Source organism: Hibiscus syriacus, unplaced genomic scaffold (genome assembly GCF_006381635.1).
Source record: "Hibiscus syriacus cultivar Baekdansim isolate YM2019G1 unplaced genomic scaffold, ASM638163v2 tig00111095_pilon, whole genome shotgun sequence".
Classification (NCBI taxonomy): Eukaryota; Viridiplantae; Streptophyta; class Magnoliopsida; order Malvales; family Malvaceae; genus Hibiscus; species Hibiscus syriacus.
The window spans coordinates 5,882,885-5,896,135 of record NW_024062980.1 but is presented as its reverse complement, the minus strand read 5'-3'; the positions used below and the strand labels follow the sequence as shown (position 1 = coordinate 5,896,135).

General features: G+C 35.9%; 1 protein-coding gene across 2 annotated transcripts; it reads left to right on the top strand.

The window, feature by feature from the left end:
- The first annotated feature begins 3,860 nt into the window (after positions 1 to 3,860).
- Positions 3,861 to 12,174, top strand: LOC120152590 (polypyrimidine tract-binding protein homolog 3). Of its 2 annotated transcripts, none has more exons than XM_039164786.1 (15): positions 3,861 to 3,945; positions 4,484 to 4,550; positions 7,391 to 7,462; positions 7,560 to 7,636; positions 7,711 to 7,792; positions 9,280 to 9,403; positions 9,735 to 9,799; positions 9,911 to 9,960; positions 10,141 to 10,182; positions 10,262 to 10,313; positions 10,434 to 10,455; positions 10,547 to 10,560; positions 11,018 to 11,125; positions 11,227 to 11,370; positions 11,545 to 12,174. In XM_039164786.1, exons 2-15 carry the CDS (start codon positions 4,494 to 4,496, stop codon positions 11,947 to 11,949), a joined length of 1,314 nt encoding a protein of 437 aa, XP_039020717.1. In that variant the 5' UTR covers positions 3,861 to 3,945; positions 4,484 to 4,493; the 3' UTR covers positions 11,950 to 12,174. The 2 variants fall into 2 exon arrangements, with proteins under 2 accessions (XP_039020717.1, XP_039020716.1); XM_039164785.1 differs by having other exon boundaries at positions 10,431 to 10,455.
- Positions 12,175 to 13,251: the final 1,077 nt, after the last annotated feature.

The window sequence follows — 13,251 nt, the reverse complement described above, 5'->3', positions numbered from 1 at the left end:
AAATTCATACCTGTGTGCCAGTCTTCTGATCGATTAACACCCTAATTTTTTCTAAATCATTAGGTAGCTCCTGATATTTTTCCTATCAGTAGACCACCTATTCAAGAAAAATAATTTCTTATTTACTGTATAAAATTATTAATATACAAAATCAGTTTTATAATTACCTCAAGAGTAGCGGAAATACGAATGGGTTCTTGACAACTGGACATAAAAAGGGCAATCGATACCATGCCCAAGACTGCAGCAGCAGGAGACATCCGCTGATAGCATTACGCCTGTAGTCAATGGCTCGACACATCTCCTTGTACATGCAAGCCAAAAATGCCGAGCCCCAACTGAGTGATCCCGCCAGATGAAAGTCGCCAAGACGTTGCAACCACATACAGTAAACTTGGTTGTGCGATTTGTCCGGCATCATCAACCCTCCTATCAGCTGCAGTATGCATGCTCGTGCATACTGTTTAACTTCATCGTCAGATACGTCCTCGCTCAACTACCGAAAATTGGCATCTAACCAATTTAACGGTATCCGTCCACTGTTAAAATTTTCCAGGACACGTCCTAGACTAACCCGACACAAAGTAGTCCAAGAACCGGAAGTTATCCCTGATATCACACCTCCATCCACCGGAAGCCCCAGGTGCATAGAAACACCCTCAAGCGTGATCGTGCACTCTCCGCACGGAAGATTGAATGTGTGGGCCTCCGGCCTCCACCGCTTTACTAAGGCAGAAATAAGGTATGGTTCTATCTTACAATGACCCTGATATCTACCTAGGTGACCGAATCCAGCCTCTACTAAATACGGCATTACACGAGTAGGTATAACTAACTTAAGGTTCCTAATAAAAGGATCTAATATACGGTCTCTCTCCTAAAATATAAATAATTACACAAATTAATTTTTAAACTAATAATCATGCATTAAATAAATTAATTAATTAATTAAATTAAAACGTTAAAATGTTACCGTATCAGCAAAGTGTCGAGATATATGATTTCCATCCAACCAAAGTAGACCGCCTTCAATTTTATATATGCAAAAAAATTAATTAAATAAAATATTAAACAATTAAAATAATTAAATAAATTACTAAAAAATACTAAATATAATAAAATATACCTTAATAAGAGAATATAAGAGTATTTGAGAGAAGTTGAGAGGATTTGGTGTGATAAAAGTGATTGAGAATGGGGGTATTTATAGGGAGGGATAGGTGTGAACGGGTGGGGGTAGGTTGGTAATTAAGGGTATAGCGCGCCGCAGGGGCCGCACCTTTTTGACGCGTGTCAGAATCACAGGTAAGGCGCGGCCCCTGCCGTGCGCTATACCCTTAATTACCAACCTACCCCGTGCCATACACACATGTATCCATGTCAGCATAAGGCGCGCCGCAAGGGGCGCGTCTTACCCCACGTGGCGCCAAATTAGCGTATAGTGCGCTGCAGGGGGCGTGCCTTACTGCAAAGGGTGTTAGATCGGGAAATATAGTCTGACCGGTGCCTGATCAGGAATATTAAATTAAAAAGATGATTTTTAGGGAAAACGCCTGGAGACTGTGCATTTCAGTAAATATATTTTGGTTAATGGCAAAAATTCCAAATTATTATTAGGGTAAAGTATAGTAATGGTCACTGAACTTTTCTAAAGCTTTCATTTAGGTCCCAACTTTTAAAACTTGCAATACAGAACCCAACATTTAGTCCGTTTGCAAAATGGTCCCCCAACATTTTGCAATATGGTCACTGAACTTTTCAGGCGCTTGCATTTAGGTCCCCCATATTTTAAAACTCACAACACAATCCTAAATTTCATTCGAAACCCCAAATATCTTTTCGATCTCAAATTTCCTTTTCGTTTCTCTCTTCTCATTTCCAGAGTAACTTTTCAGTCGAGGGTGCATGGGAAATTCTAATCTAACTTTGAATTATGTGGAGGTGTTGACTTGAATAAGGGTCTATTGAGAGAAGACCCGACCGAGGGACTATCGGGACCATCAACGATTTAAGGCGTAATGTTAGATACATGTCATCTCAGGTGAAGCATAAATGTTCGATAAAATGCTTGTGAGAAAAAAATGGGGTTAGAAATGAAAAGTTGACAAATACTACTAAGATGAACTAAGTATCATTGTTGATAGTCACCAACAAAGCTAAAATTATTTTGTATAAATGACATATAATAATTTCTTCGTTTAATCCTTGTACTTAAAGATTTTTCAACAGATGATCAAATATAATGAAATCCCAAACAGTGTATTCACCTCTCGTTTGGTTTTTGTTCTTCAATTTTCCGCCATGTAAAATTGTAAATCCAAGCAGTGCTCTGTCTTTCAGCGTTTTATTTACAACGAAAAAAAATGGAGGAAGAATTGCTTGAACGCAACACCGATTGCGTTTATTTCTTATCCTCTCCCCTTAATTGCAAGAATGTATTTATTTTCTCTTTTGGGCTATCCGGAAGTAAGTTTTTCCTCTTTCGCATTTTCCCATTTTCAGCTCGCATTGTGTGTTTTTTGTTAAAATTTTTATGTTTCTGGAACTGCATATCAATGATCTGGATATTCAGTGTTAGTTTTGAACCAAAACTATCTAATTTTCTTTCTTTCTTCTTAATCAAAACTTTTAATACTCCTTATGAAAGATATTCAGTCCATCAAAATAGAAGTGAAATAAGGTCCTAGGCTAAATTTTTTTGATCTTCTTGTTTGGTTTTTTCTTTAAATCAGAGAATTGGTTGTGAGTATCGACATAGTGAAATCGTCAGGCTCAATTCGAGAGACTACTGGTACTAGTTTGCTGGGAATTGTATTGATTCGACCTGTGGTTTTCGGCGTCCTATGAGCTCGTATTTTTAATAAGTTCATGTTGATTATGTGACTGATATATCATGAACGAATTAATTTTTTTACATGTTTTGGAAATTTTACAGTTGAATTGTATTGAATTATAGCTTTAGAAGACAATTCTGCATGCACACAACTCGAAAGGCATCATGACAGCGTAGTATATTTGGAGCAGCTACTTGACCTTGTCATGATGCCTTTCGAGTTGCGAAAGAGACTGAGAGGTGAATGCGTTGTTTGGGATTTCAATATATTTGATCATCTGTTGGAAAATCTTTAAGCACAAGGATTAAACGAATAAATTATTATATGTCATTTATACAAAATAATTTCAGCTTTGTTGGTGACTTTCAACAATGATACTTACTTCATCTTAGTAGTATTTGTCAATTCTGCATTTCTAACCCCACTTTTTTTCTCACAAGCATTTCATCGAACATCTATGCTTCACCTGAGATTACATGTATCTAACATTACACCTTGAATCGTTGATGGTCCCGATAGTCCCTTAGTCGAGTCTTCTCTCAATGGACCCTTATTCAAGTCAACACCTCCACGTAATTCAAAGTTAAATTAGAATTTCCCATGCATCCCCGACTGAAAAGTTACGCTGGAAATGAGAAGAGAGAAGCAAAAAAGAAAATTTGAGATCGAAAAGGAATTTAGGGTTTAGAATGAAATTTATGATTGTGTTGCAAGTTTTAAAAGTTCAGGGACCTAAATGCAAGTGCTTGAAAAGTTCAATGATCATATTGTAAACTTACTATCGACAGAGTAACGGCGTCAAACGGTCGGGGACCATATTAAAAATAGACTAAATATTAGGAGACCATATTACAAATAGACTAAATATTAAGGGACTGTATTGCAAGTTTAGGATCTAAATAAAAGATTTAAAAACTTTCAGTGACCATTACTATAATTTACCCTTATTATTATTTCGCCAAATAAGGCGTTGAGAGTGGGGGTGGTGGAAGTGTTAGATGATTAGGGCGATAAGAGGAAAGTAAGAAAAGGATAGGGCAAAAATAATGCAACTCTCGTTCCCTCTCTGAAAGTAAGTCTCGTCTCCAATTTCCTTCTCTCTTTTTCTCAGGCAAGTGTTCTTTCTCTCTGTCCGATCTCTCTGTGTTTTCTTTTCCCTTTTTTGAGCTAAATACGACGCTCCCTTTTCTTCTTCAAACTAAATACTGTATTCAATAAATCCAGATCTTTTCTCTGATTCAAGCTTAAAAGATTCCCCTTTTATAGTTATTTTATTTAAAAAAATCCGTCTTTCGTTTCATTTTGATTTCTTCGCAACCAAACATGTTTTTCCCTTTTTTGACTTTAAAATTCTTTATGATTTCTCCTCTTATATAGAAGAAGAAAAAAACAATTTGATTTGTTAGTTCTTTTTTAGCTTTTTTTTCATTGATTTTTACAATTTGACTGTTAGATGTAGTGAACTAGCCCCTTTTAAGAACAAAGTAGTATAATACTTGATTTTAATGAGAAATAAGAAATTTGGATTTTTGTTTCCCGTTCTGTTCTGTTTTTCTTGTATTTTTGTTTATAGAAATGCATTGTTTTATTAATTGTGATGGGGAAAATGGTGAGAGTAAGATAATTGATAGTGTTTGAGTTTGTTGCAGGTCCTTGCAAATGGCTGAAGCTTCTAAAGTCATTCATGTTCGCAATGTTGGCCATGAAATTTCTGAAGTAAAGCTTCTTTACCCTTTTTTGTTTACTCGTTCTCTGTACTGCTAACTTCTACGGAGCAATCAAAATAATTTCTTTTACTGGTCATTGATTGTTTTTAGAGAGTATATGCTTCAATAAGGCAAACAAATGATATTTGTTTCAAATTAAATAAAAAAGTTGAAATGTTTGTGCGTTTATGAATTTCAATTTATATGTTTACTACTTTAAGTTTTACATAGACGCCACGCTTTCCTGCCAAATCTATTGCCTCGAAACAACATGACAAGAATATAGCCATGTTGTGTGTCAGCCACCGTGGCTGCAATACGAATTTTGGTTCTTTTCCTTCCAGAAAACGTATGTAAATTATTTAAAAGAAATTTTCTGGCAAGGGCTAGGTATATAGCCTGAATGGTGGTTTAAAGATGGGAAAAAAACCATATCTCCTTGCATTTATAGTCTCCATGCTGTTAATTCAAGCTGAATTCATTACTTATCTTAAATAAGGAGAATGGAAATTCAATAGAGTTTATGTCAAAAGAATGCACAAGAAAGGTTATTATTATTTTTTTTCTAATTTGGGCTTGAAATCTTCGAGCTGGAAATATATTTCCAGAGTTTTATCTCTGGTTTTAACATGTGATTTGTCTAGTCCTAAAAGAAGCACTAGGATCATGTCCTGCACCTTATGTTCTTTAGTCTCTTTCTTGATTGTATAGTTTGTATCCTTAGTTTTAGAAAAGGCGCACGCCTATAGCGTAGGGTGCACATGGGTGCATAAAAACATGCCTCCAATGACACATGCGAAGCAAGGAACCAAAAGCTCACTTATGTGCGTGCTTTTTTAAAGAGGTACAAGGTGCACCGCTTTTGACTTCTTAGAGATAAAAACCTTCACCGTTCGTTTGTTCAATGGTGTGAGCAAGTTGTTCCACGTGGCAACCATCTATGGTTGTGGAGGAAAAGCAAGTGCAAGTTCTGCCACCTGTCATGGCCTTTGCCACCTTTCCATAGCTTGATTGAGCCCAGGAGCCTACAAGGAAAGATTAGATCATCTCGTTTATTGAATCATTAGATGCTAAATACTATTAGATTTATTATCTATCAGATAATACATGTGTGAACAAGTTATTCCACGTGGTAACCATCTATGGTTTTGTACTTAGTTTTCAAAAGCCCGCCTAGGCATGCCTAAGGCTCTAGGCGCAGGTGGGCGCAGAGCAAAACTCCTTTGGAGAGATAGGCGTAATGCAAAATGGGAAACCCTCCTAGGCGCGCTTAGGGGGATTTTATGCTTGGGTGCCAAGTGCATGCTTCTACTGCCTTAAGGTTAAGAGATAGAGTTTATCTGCTCTTCCATTACTTGTCTCTAATTAAAATTCAAAGTATTGACTAGAAAAGAATTATAAATAGAAGCACAACCATTTTAGAGGCTAAAGAAGAGGATGATAATGGTATATAAAATGACCTTTGAGATATAATAAATATTATCTATAGTTGTTACAAAGGCAATTAATGGTTGAGTAAGCTTAGATTAAATGACCTTTGAGATGATACAATGAATATCATCTACAGTTGTTACCAAGGTAATTAATGGTAGACTCAGCAGCACATTCTCCGAGTCAAACATGCATGAATCTAGTTGGACGTGAAATAACTATATGAACGATGGCTGAAAATACAATTATGTTTAGCAAAGCAAGCATGTAAAGTAGTGAAATGTAGCTCATAAGATGATTTTTGGCCCTTAACCATTTAAGCTTTTATATAGCTCATAACCTAGTCTAGCAGATCAACAAAGGAAAGATCCATAAAATACTACTTGAGCTCAACTGTCTCAAACAAACTGACAACTTAGGCCAGCTTGCAAGAACCATAAACAACTCTCCTAACAACCTCCAACAACTTGCTAACTTCTTAACAACCTCTTCCTCAAAAAAACATACCACTTCTTTAGTATCATCTTAAGAAAGGGACAAGCAATTTTGAAATAACAGAGTGTGGAGAGGAGATTAAGTGTTTTAGGAGTTAACCAATTAGTAATAGGTGTGAAAAATAGTCTAGAATTGATTTATGAACTTTTTAGCATAAAAGTGCGCTTCACCTATGAAAGATGCGCTTCTTCTCCTTGCGCCTAGGTTCCAGGGACCCTTTGCGCCTCAATGTGCTTAGTGCCTTTTAAAACTAAGGTTGTGGAGGCAAAAGCAGTTGTAGGGTCTGCCACCTGTCCAGATTAAGCCAAGAGATTCCTTAAGAGCCTACAAGGAAAGATCAAAGCATTCAGTTTGTTGAATCATTAGATGCTAAGCACTATTAGATTTATTAGCTATCAGATAATATTTGTGGATCAGTGAAATATACAAAAAATGAAAAACATGAGAGCTAAAATGAATATTAGAATATCATTTCGGCTTGCCTACAAAAGGCACGTGCTTTCTTGCTCCTTGGCTCCAGGGACCCTTTGCACCTTTTAAAACCAAGTTCATATCAATGACGGGTTTAATTAAGCCTTTTAGATTATTAAAAGTAAAGAAAGAGAAAAGAAAACTTATTATTATAAGGTTAACTATAGAAAAGATTATATATAAAATAAAATATATTTATATTTTTCATTACATATTTATGAGATGTATGTGCCAACTTATATCTTGCTTTTGGTCACCTTTAGGTAACTTTGTTAGCCTTTTTGAGCAAATATGAGTTATAACTTTAGACATGCCTATATTTGATTCCTAAACTTTGAGTCCATGTAGCATAGGCCGTGAAAATGCATTGGTTTTTATCAAGTTTAATTGCATTGCATTATTCTTCAACGATAAATGTATTTTATCTGACGTGTCTACTTTTGTTTGTTTCAGAATGATTTGCTTCAACTCTTCCAGCCATTTGGAGTTATTACAAAACTTGTAATGCTCCGTGCAAAGAATCAGGTTTTTAACTTCTCTATTGGGATGGTTTTAGTTGCTTGAACTTGAAAATTTATCTGTACCTAGATTTCATATGTTTATCATGTTTAATTGTGTTTAGGCTCTTCTTCAAATGCAAGATGTTCCTTCAGCGATCAATGCGATGCAGTTCTACACTAATGTTCAACCAACTATTAGGTATAAAAGTATTTTCTTTGCTTTCCTTGCACTCCTTATTTCGAAATCCTTTGCATGAATTTGTAATGTTCCAGGGGGAGAAATGTGTATGTTCAATTCTCATCACATCAAGAACTAACAACAATGGATCAGAATGCTCAAGGACGAGGTGATGAGGTTAGTAAATTAGCATATTATTGTATTGGATGCATGATGAAATATAGTTATCGGATCTTATATAGAAAAACGTTTTGAATGAGACCAATCATGTGTGAGACTTTATATTATCAAAGCGTCTGAAGCGATTTTAGTTAAGGGTGATATGGGAAAAGGAGCTATTTTAGTTAAATTCCTAATAGGAATAATGGTGATTGCGTATGGGATAGTAGCTGTTTGATAACTAGAAAACTTTTATAAAGGGCATTTTGCTTCACATGTGTTTGTATTTTATCTAAGATGTAATATGCAATCTGTTTAAGTTTTGTATACATTTGGTCAAAATTTCTTCGAATATGTTCTTGAATTCATTCGAGACGTGAGCAAAACTCAGATTGGAGAAGAATATGGCCCATGGGTTCCCTTTATTGGAACTATGTTTCTTTTTATTTTTGTTTCTAACTGGTCAGGTGCTCTTTTACCTTGGAAAATCATACAATTACCTCATGGAGAGTTAGCCCCACCCACGAATGATATAAATACTACTGTTGCTTTTGCTTTACTCATGTCAGTAGCATATTTCTATGCGGGTCTTTCCAAAAAAGGATTAGGGTATTTCAGTAAATACATTCAACCAACTCAATTCTTTTACCCATTAACATTGTAGTTTTGTATTCTGATAGACATTCTCTTTGCTTAGTGCATTATATCCCACCTTACTGTGGTTGATTTTTAACAAGACTTGTTCTTTTGTTTTGGTTCTTCTTTTGGATTTTTAACCTTTAATTTCAAAATTCAGCTAGGATTTCAACTGAGTGATTTGGGAAAAGGAGCCATTTTAGTTAAATTCCTAATAGGAATAATGGTGGTTGCGTATGGGATAGTCGCTGTTTGATAACTAGAATACTTTTATAAAGAGCATTTTGCTTCATATGTGTTTGTATTTCAGCTGAGATGCAATATGCAATCTGTTTAAGCTTTGCATTCTGTTGGACGTTCTCTTTGCTTAGTGCATTATATCCCACCTTACTGTTTTTGATTTTTAACAAGACTTGTTCTTTTGTTTTGGTTCTTCTTTTGGAATTTTAACCTTTAATTTCAAAATCCATCTAGGATTTCAACTGTTTTTGTTAAAATAAGATCATAATCAGTCACTTGTCCTGCGAGTTCTATTTATTATACTATCTAACTTTAGGGTGAATGATATATGGGTAATGATTGTATTTGTTGCATAACTAACCTCAAGTACATACATATGATAGAACTCTTTTTGCTTTCTGTTTCTATTCTCTGAGTTTCCTTGGTTTGTATATTCCTTTCCAATTTTAGTGTTATAAAGGCTTTTTTACTGCATATCGAGGTTTGTTTCTTTATTCATTTAATTTCCTATCTATCTGCGCTTCTTATTATTCTCTTCTCATCTCTTCTCTGTCTGTGCTTTTCCATTTATACTCCTATCGCTTCTATCTCTATGCGGGTCTGCTATTGGGAACACACTGGATGCACAGCCGAATCGAATCCTCCTGGTTACAATCCATCATATGCTTTATCCTATTACTGTGGAAGTGCTATACCAGGTTTTCTCACCTCACGGATTTGTGGAGAAGATTGTCACATTTCAAAAGTCGGCTGGTCAGCTTCAATTTTTTCTCTCTCCCCTCTCTATTCAGCTTCCTCCTGAACTCTTGCACAATATATAGAAGAACGTATTCGATCTTTTTTTCTCTGACATGTCTTGTAAATAAATTTATGTTGATACCAGCATTCTATGAAATAATTTCAAAGCTATGAAGTTTCTACACTTCCATTTTCCATTGTTTTTGCACTCATTTGCAGTATTTTTGTGAATATGTTTACTTTACGTTTTAGATACATGTTCATCAAAGAACAAGTTCGAATAAGCCTTTGTGTTTTTCTTAATCAAGTTTTTGATCCCTTCATCCCATTCGTGCAAATTTTGTAGGCTTTCAAGCCCTGATCCAGTATGAAGAACGCCAAAATGCTATCTCAGCTAGAACTTCTCTTCAGGTATTCTTTCTTGTATCATTGTTTAGTCATTTTGGATGTTAAACTGATTTAGTTTAATTGGTGGTTTGCTTCTGTGTGGAGATTTAATTTCTTTTTATTTTTATTTTGCAGGGCCGTAATATTTATGATGGCTGCTGTCAGCTTGATATACAGTTTTCTAAGTAGGTTTTTATTATTATTATTATTATTATTATTATTAAGCACCAATCATGCTATTATTGTCTCTAGGGAGTGCTGGTGTGGAAGTTCATTTGTTTGTTTGCTTGTACCTTTTTTTGCCAGATTAGGTTATACTTCTTAGAAAACCATTGTTCTTAAGTTGTTATTGATTCTCTTTTCAGCCTTGATGAATTACAAGTCCATTACAATAATGATCGATCCAGGTAGACATGCTTCTCTTTAATATCTTGTTGACATTTTCATTTTGGTGCTTTTTACACTGTATCTTCTTTCTTGCTAAAGGGATTTTACAAATCCAAATCTCCCAACTGAACAGAAGGGCAGATCATCGCAGGTATGTCCAATTTGTGTGATTTCCTTCTAACACGAATCTTCTACAGTGTGTGCATGTCCTCAGTTTTCTGTAGTTATTTCCTTCATGAATTTAATTTGGATATATTTGTCACTGCAGCATCCTGGGTATGGTGATGCAGGAGGTATGTACGTCCCTGTACGTAGTTTCTTTATTGTTACTCATTATTTGATTTTCCTTGTCAACTAACACTTGTTGGTTTTCCTCTGTTTCAGTTGGATTCCCGCAGGTGGGTATTGCTCGGTTCATGGTCTAAATATCAATGAGACGATACTTTCTTGTCTCGGGGGTATTGTCATCCTTTATATTATTCAGCCAGATCACTCGGTGTCTTCTGGCTAACCTCTTTTGTTACTGAAATTCTTTGTTTGTATATTCATGTGATTAAATGCACCCTTTTTCTCCCTGCATGCCTATTTCTGCCTCCGCGGCCATCTAGTTTTTGTAGTTTGTTGTCATGACTAACTATTAGAACACGCATTATAGACCGGCAATAGAAATGTGTAACATCGAACTTGGATTGTGGATATTATTTGAGCTCATAGCATATGCACCTGTATTTCCATTTTCACGGTGGGTTCTAGATTATTTGACTGTCGAATTCGTAATGTGTTTATTTATTTTATCTGTGAAATACCATCGATAATGTTTAACGATTGTATTTCCCTCCTCCCCATGAAATATAGATGGCTAATGCAGCTGCAATTGCAGCAGCCTTTGGTGGAGGTTTGCCTCCAGGAATAACTGGGACAAATGATAGGTGTACAGTTCTTGTTTCCAATCTAAATCCTGATGTAAGTTGTCATCTTCTTCTCCTTTTCTCTCTCTCTCTCTCTCTCTCTCATTGTGATTTTACGACCCTTCTTAACATCAAGCTTGACGATCTTCCTTTCAGAGAATGGATGAGGATAAGCTATTCAACCTGTTCTCACTGTATGGAAATATTGTGAGAATTAAACTTCTTCGTAATAAACCAGATCACGGTCTTGTTCAGATGGGTGATGGCTTCCAGGCTGAACTGGCAGTACATTTTCTCAAGGTTTGGCTTTTGAATCTCTTGAAATGTAGTTCTTTGATATCGAGTTCTCTTCGGGAAATACTATTAAGTGGTGTTGTACTACATCTATTTAGTTTATGGCCATATGATTATGCCTAGGGTTGATTTGAAGTTCCTTCTTACTGACTACTAACACGCTTGAAATTTGAGTTTCAGGGGGCTATGCTATTCGGGAAGCGACTGGAGGTCAACTTTTCAAAACATCCGAACATAACACAAGGAGCTGACACCCATGAATATGTGAACTCAAATCTCAACCGCTTTAATCGCAATGCTGCCAAGAACTATCGCTACTGCTGCTCTCCGACAAAGATGATTCACCTTTCCACTTTACCTCTGGATGTAACTGAAGAGGAGATCGTGAATCACTTAGAGGAACATGGAGCCATCGTCAATACCAAGCTCTTTGAAATGAACGGTAAGAAGCAAGCTCTCATCATGTTTGAAAACGAGGAGCAAGCTACCGAAGCCCTTGTGTGCAAGCATGCAACCTCACTTGGTGGATCAATAATCCGTATTTCATTCTCTCAGCTGCAGACCATAAGAGAGAACTCACAGTAATAGTTTTACGATAAGGAGTTGCGGCGGTACTGGCATTAAGAATCATTATCACCCAGGATATTAATTTCGGGTTTTAGGCTAATCGTTTTTTCCTTTTTTGGTTTTAACAGTCTAATTGCTTTTATGTTGCTGGATACTTTCCCTTGTTTCGTCATATTCATGTATTGTATGGCACTTAATCACTTTAGGGTCGAATAATATCAGGGTAGATTTTTATTATGCTGATGATGGCCAGTTTTTTTTTAGGAGATTTGGAGAGGAACAATAGCTACAATTGTGTTATATTTCTTTTGTAGGCCAGGCTATCTGGTCCATGCCCGTTTGTATCCTTATGCCATATTTGATTGCGGTTTCGTCTAGTGATTAAGATGTTTTATTCATCAATATGACATCCGATCACTGCTCTGATTCTTATCCCTTCCTCATTCCATCCATGGGCGAGTAATGCATTTCATGATGCAGAGTTATATACTTGTTGATGATTCCCGAGCTCTGGAGCTTCATTTTTACGAGTATAACTTGGCTTGAGCTTCTTTTCCTTTGCTGTGTACTCGAGTAATTGTCAATTTCCTAAGCATTTCCCACTTTTCATTCATTAAATTAACATCCAATCTATTTTCTTAAACTATGCACTAGAACACGATGCCATCTATCCATCTATTAAACCCTTTTGCTCTGCGAAAATGCGGAGTATCAACCAATGGCCAAGATCATTCCGCTCAAATCTCTCAATCAAATTGTCTTCATGTTTCAGCAAACTCTTATAAACTTGACGAATAATTTAAACTCCGATGTCAGAACAGAGATGCACAGAAGCCGGATTTCAATCAGATTCGGATCGGATAAAAACTGATCCGGTTTTTTTCCCCAACCCAAAAACCGGATTTTAAAAAAATCGGATCGGATCTTAACCGGTTTGGAGGGCCGGATGGTGTAACCGGTTTCGGTTTGCAAAAAAACCGGTTTTTTTTTAAAAACCGGATTTTTTCGGATAAAAATCCAGTTTTTTTAAAAAACCGGATTTTTTTTCGGATAAAAATCCAGTTTTTTTAAAAAACCGGATTTTTTTTTCGGATAAAAAATCAGTTTTTTATCCGGTTTGAAAAAAAATCGGTTTTTAATCCGGTAAAAAAACCGGTCGTTCAATTTTTTCCTAAACCGGTTATACTATTCGGTTTTTAAATATCCGATCCGGTTTAAAAAAAACCGATTTTTCCAAAATCCGGTTTCAAATATTTTTTAGACAAAATCGAATATTCAGATTTTTTGTGCACCTCTATTTGTCAGAGTGCGCTGTCTTCA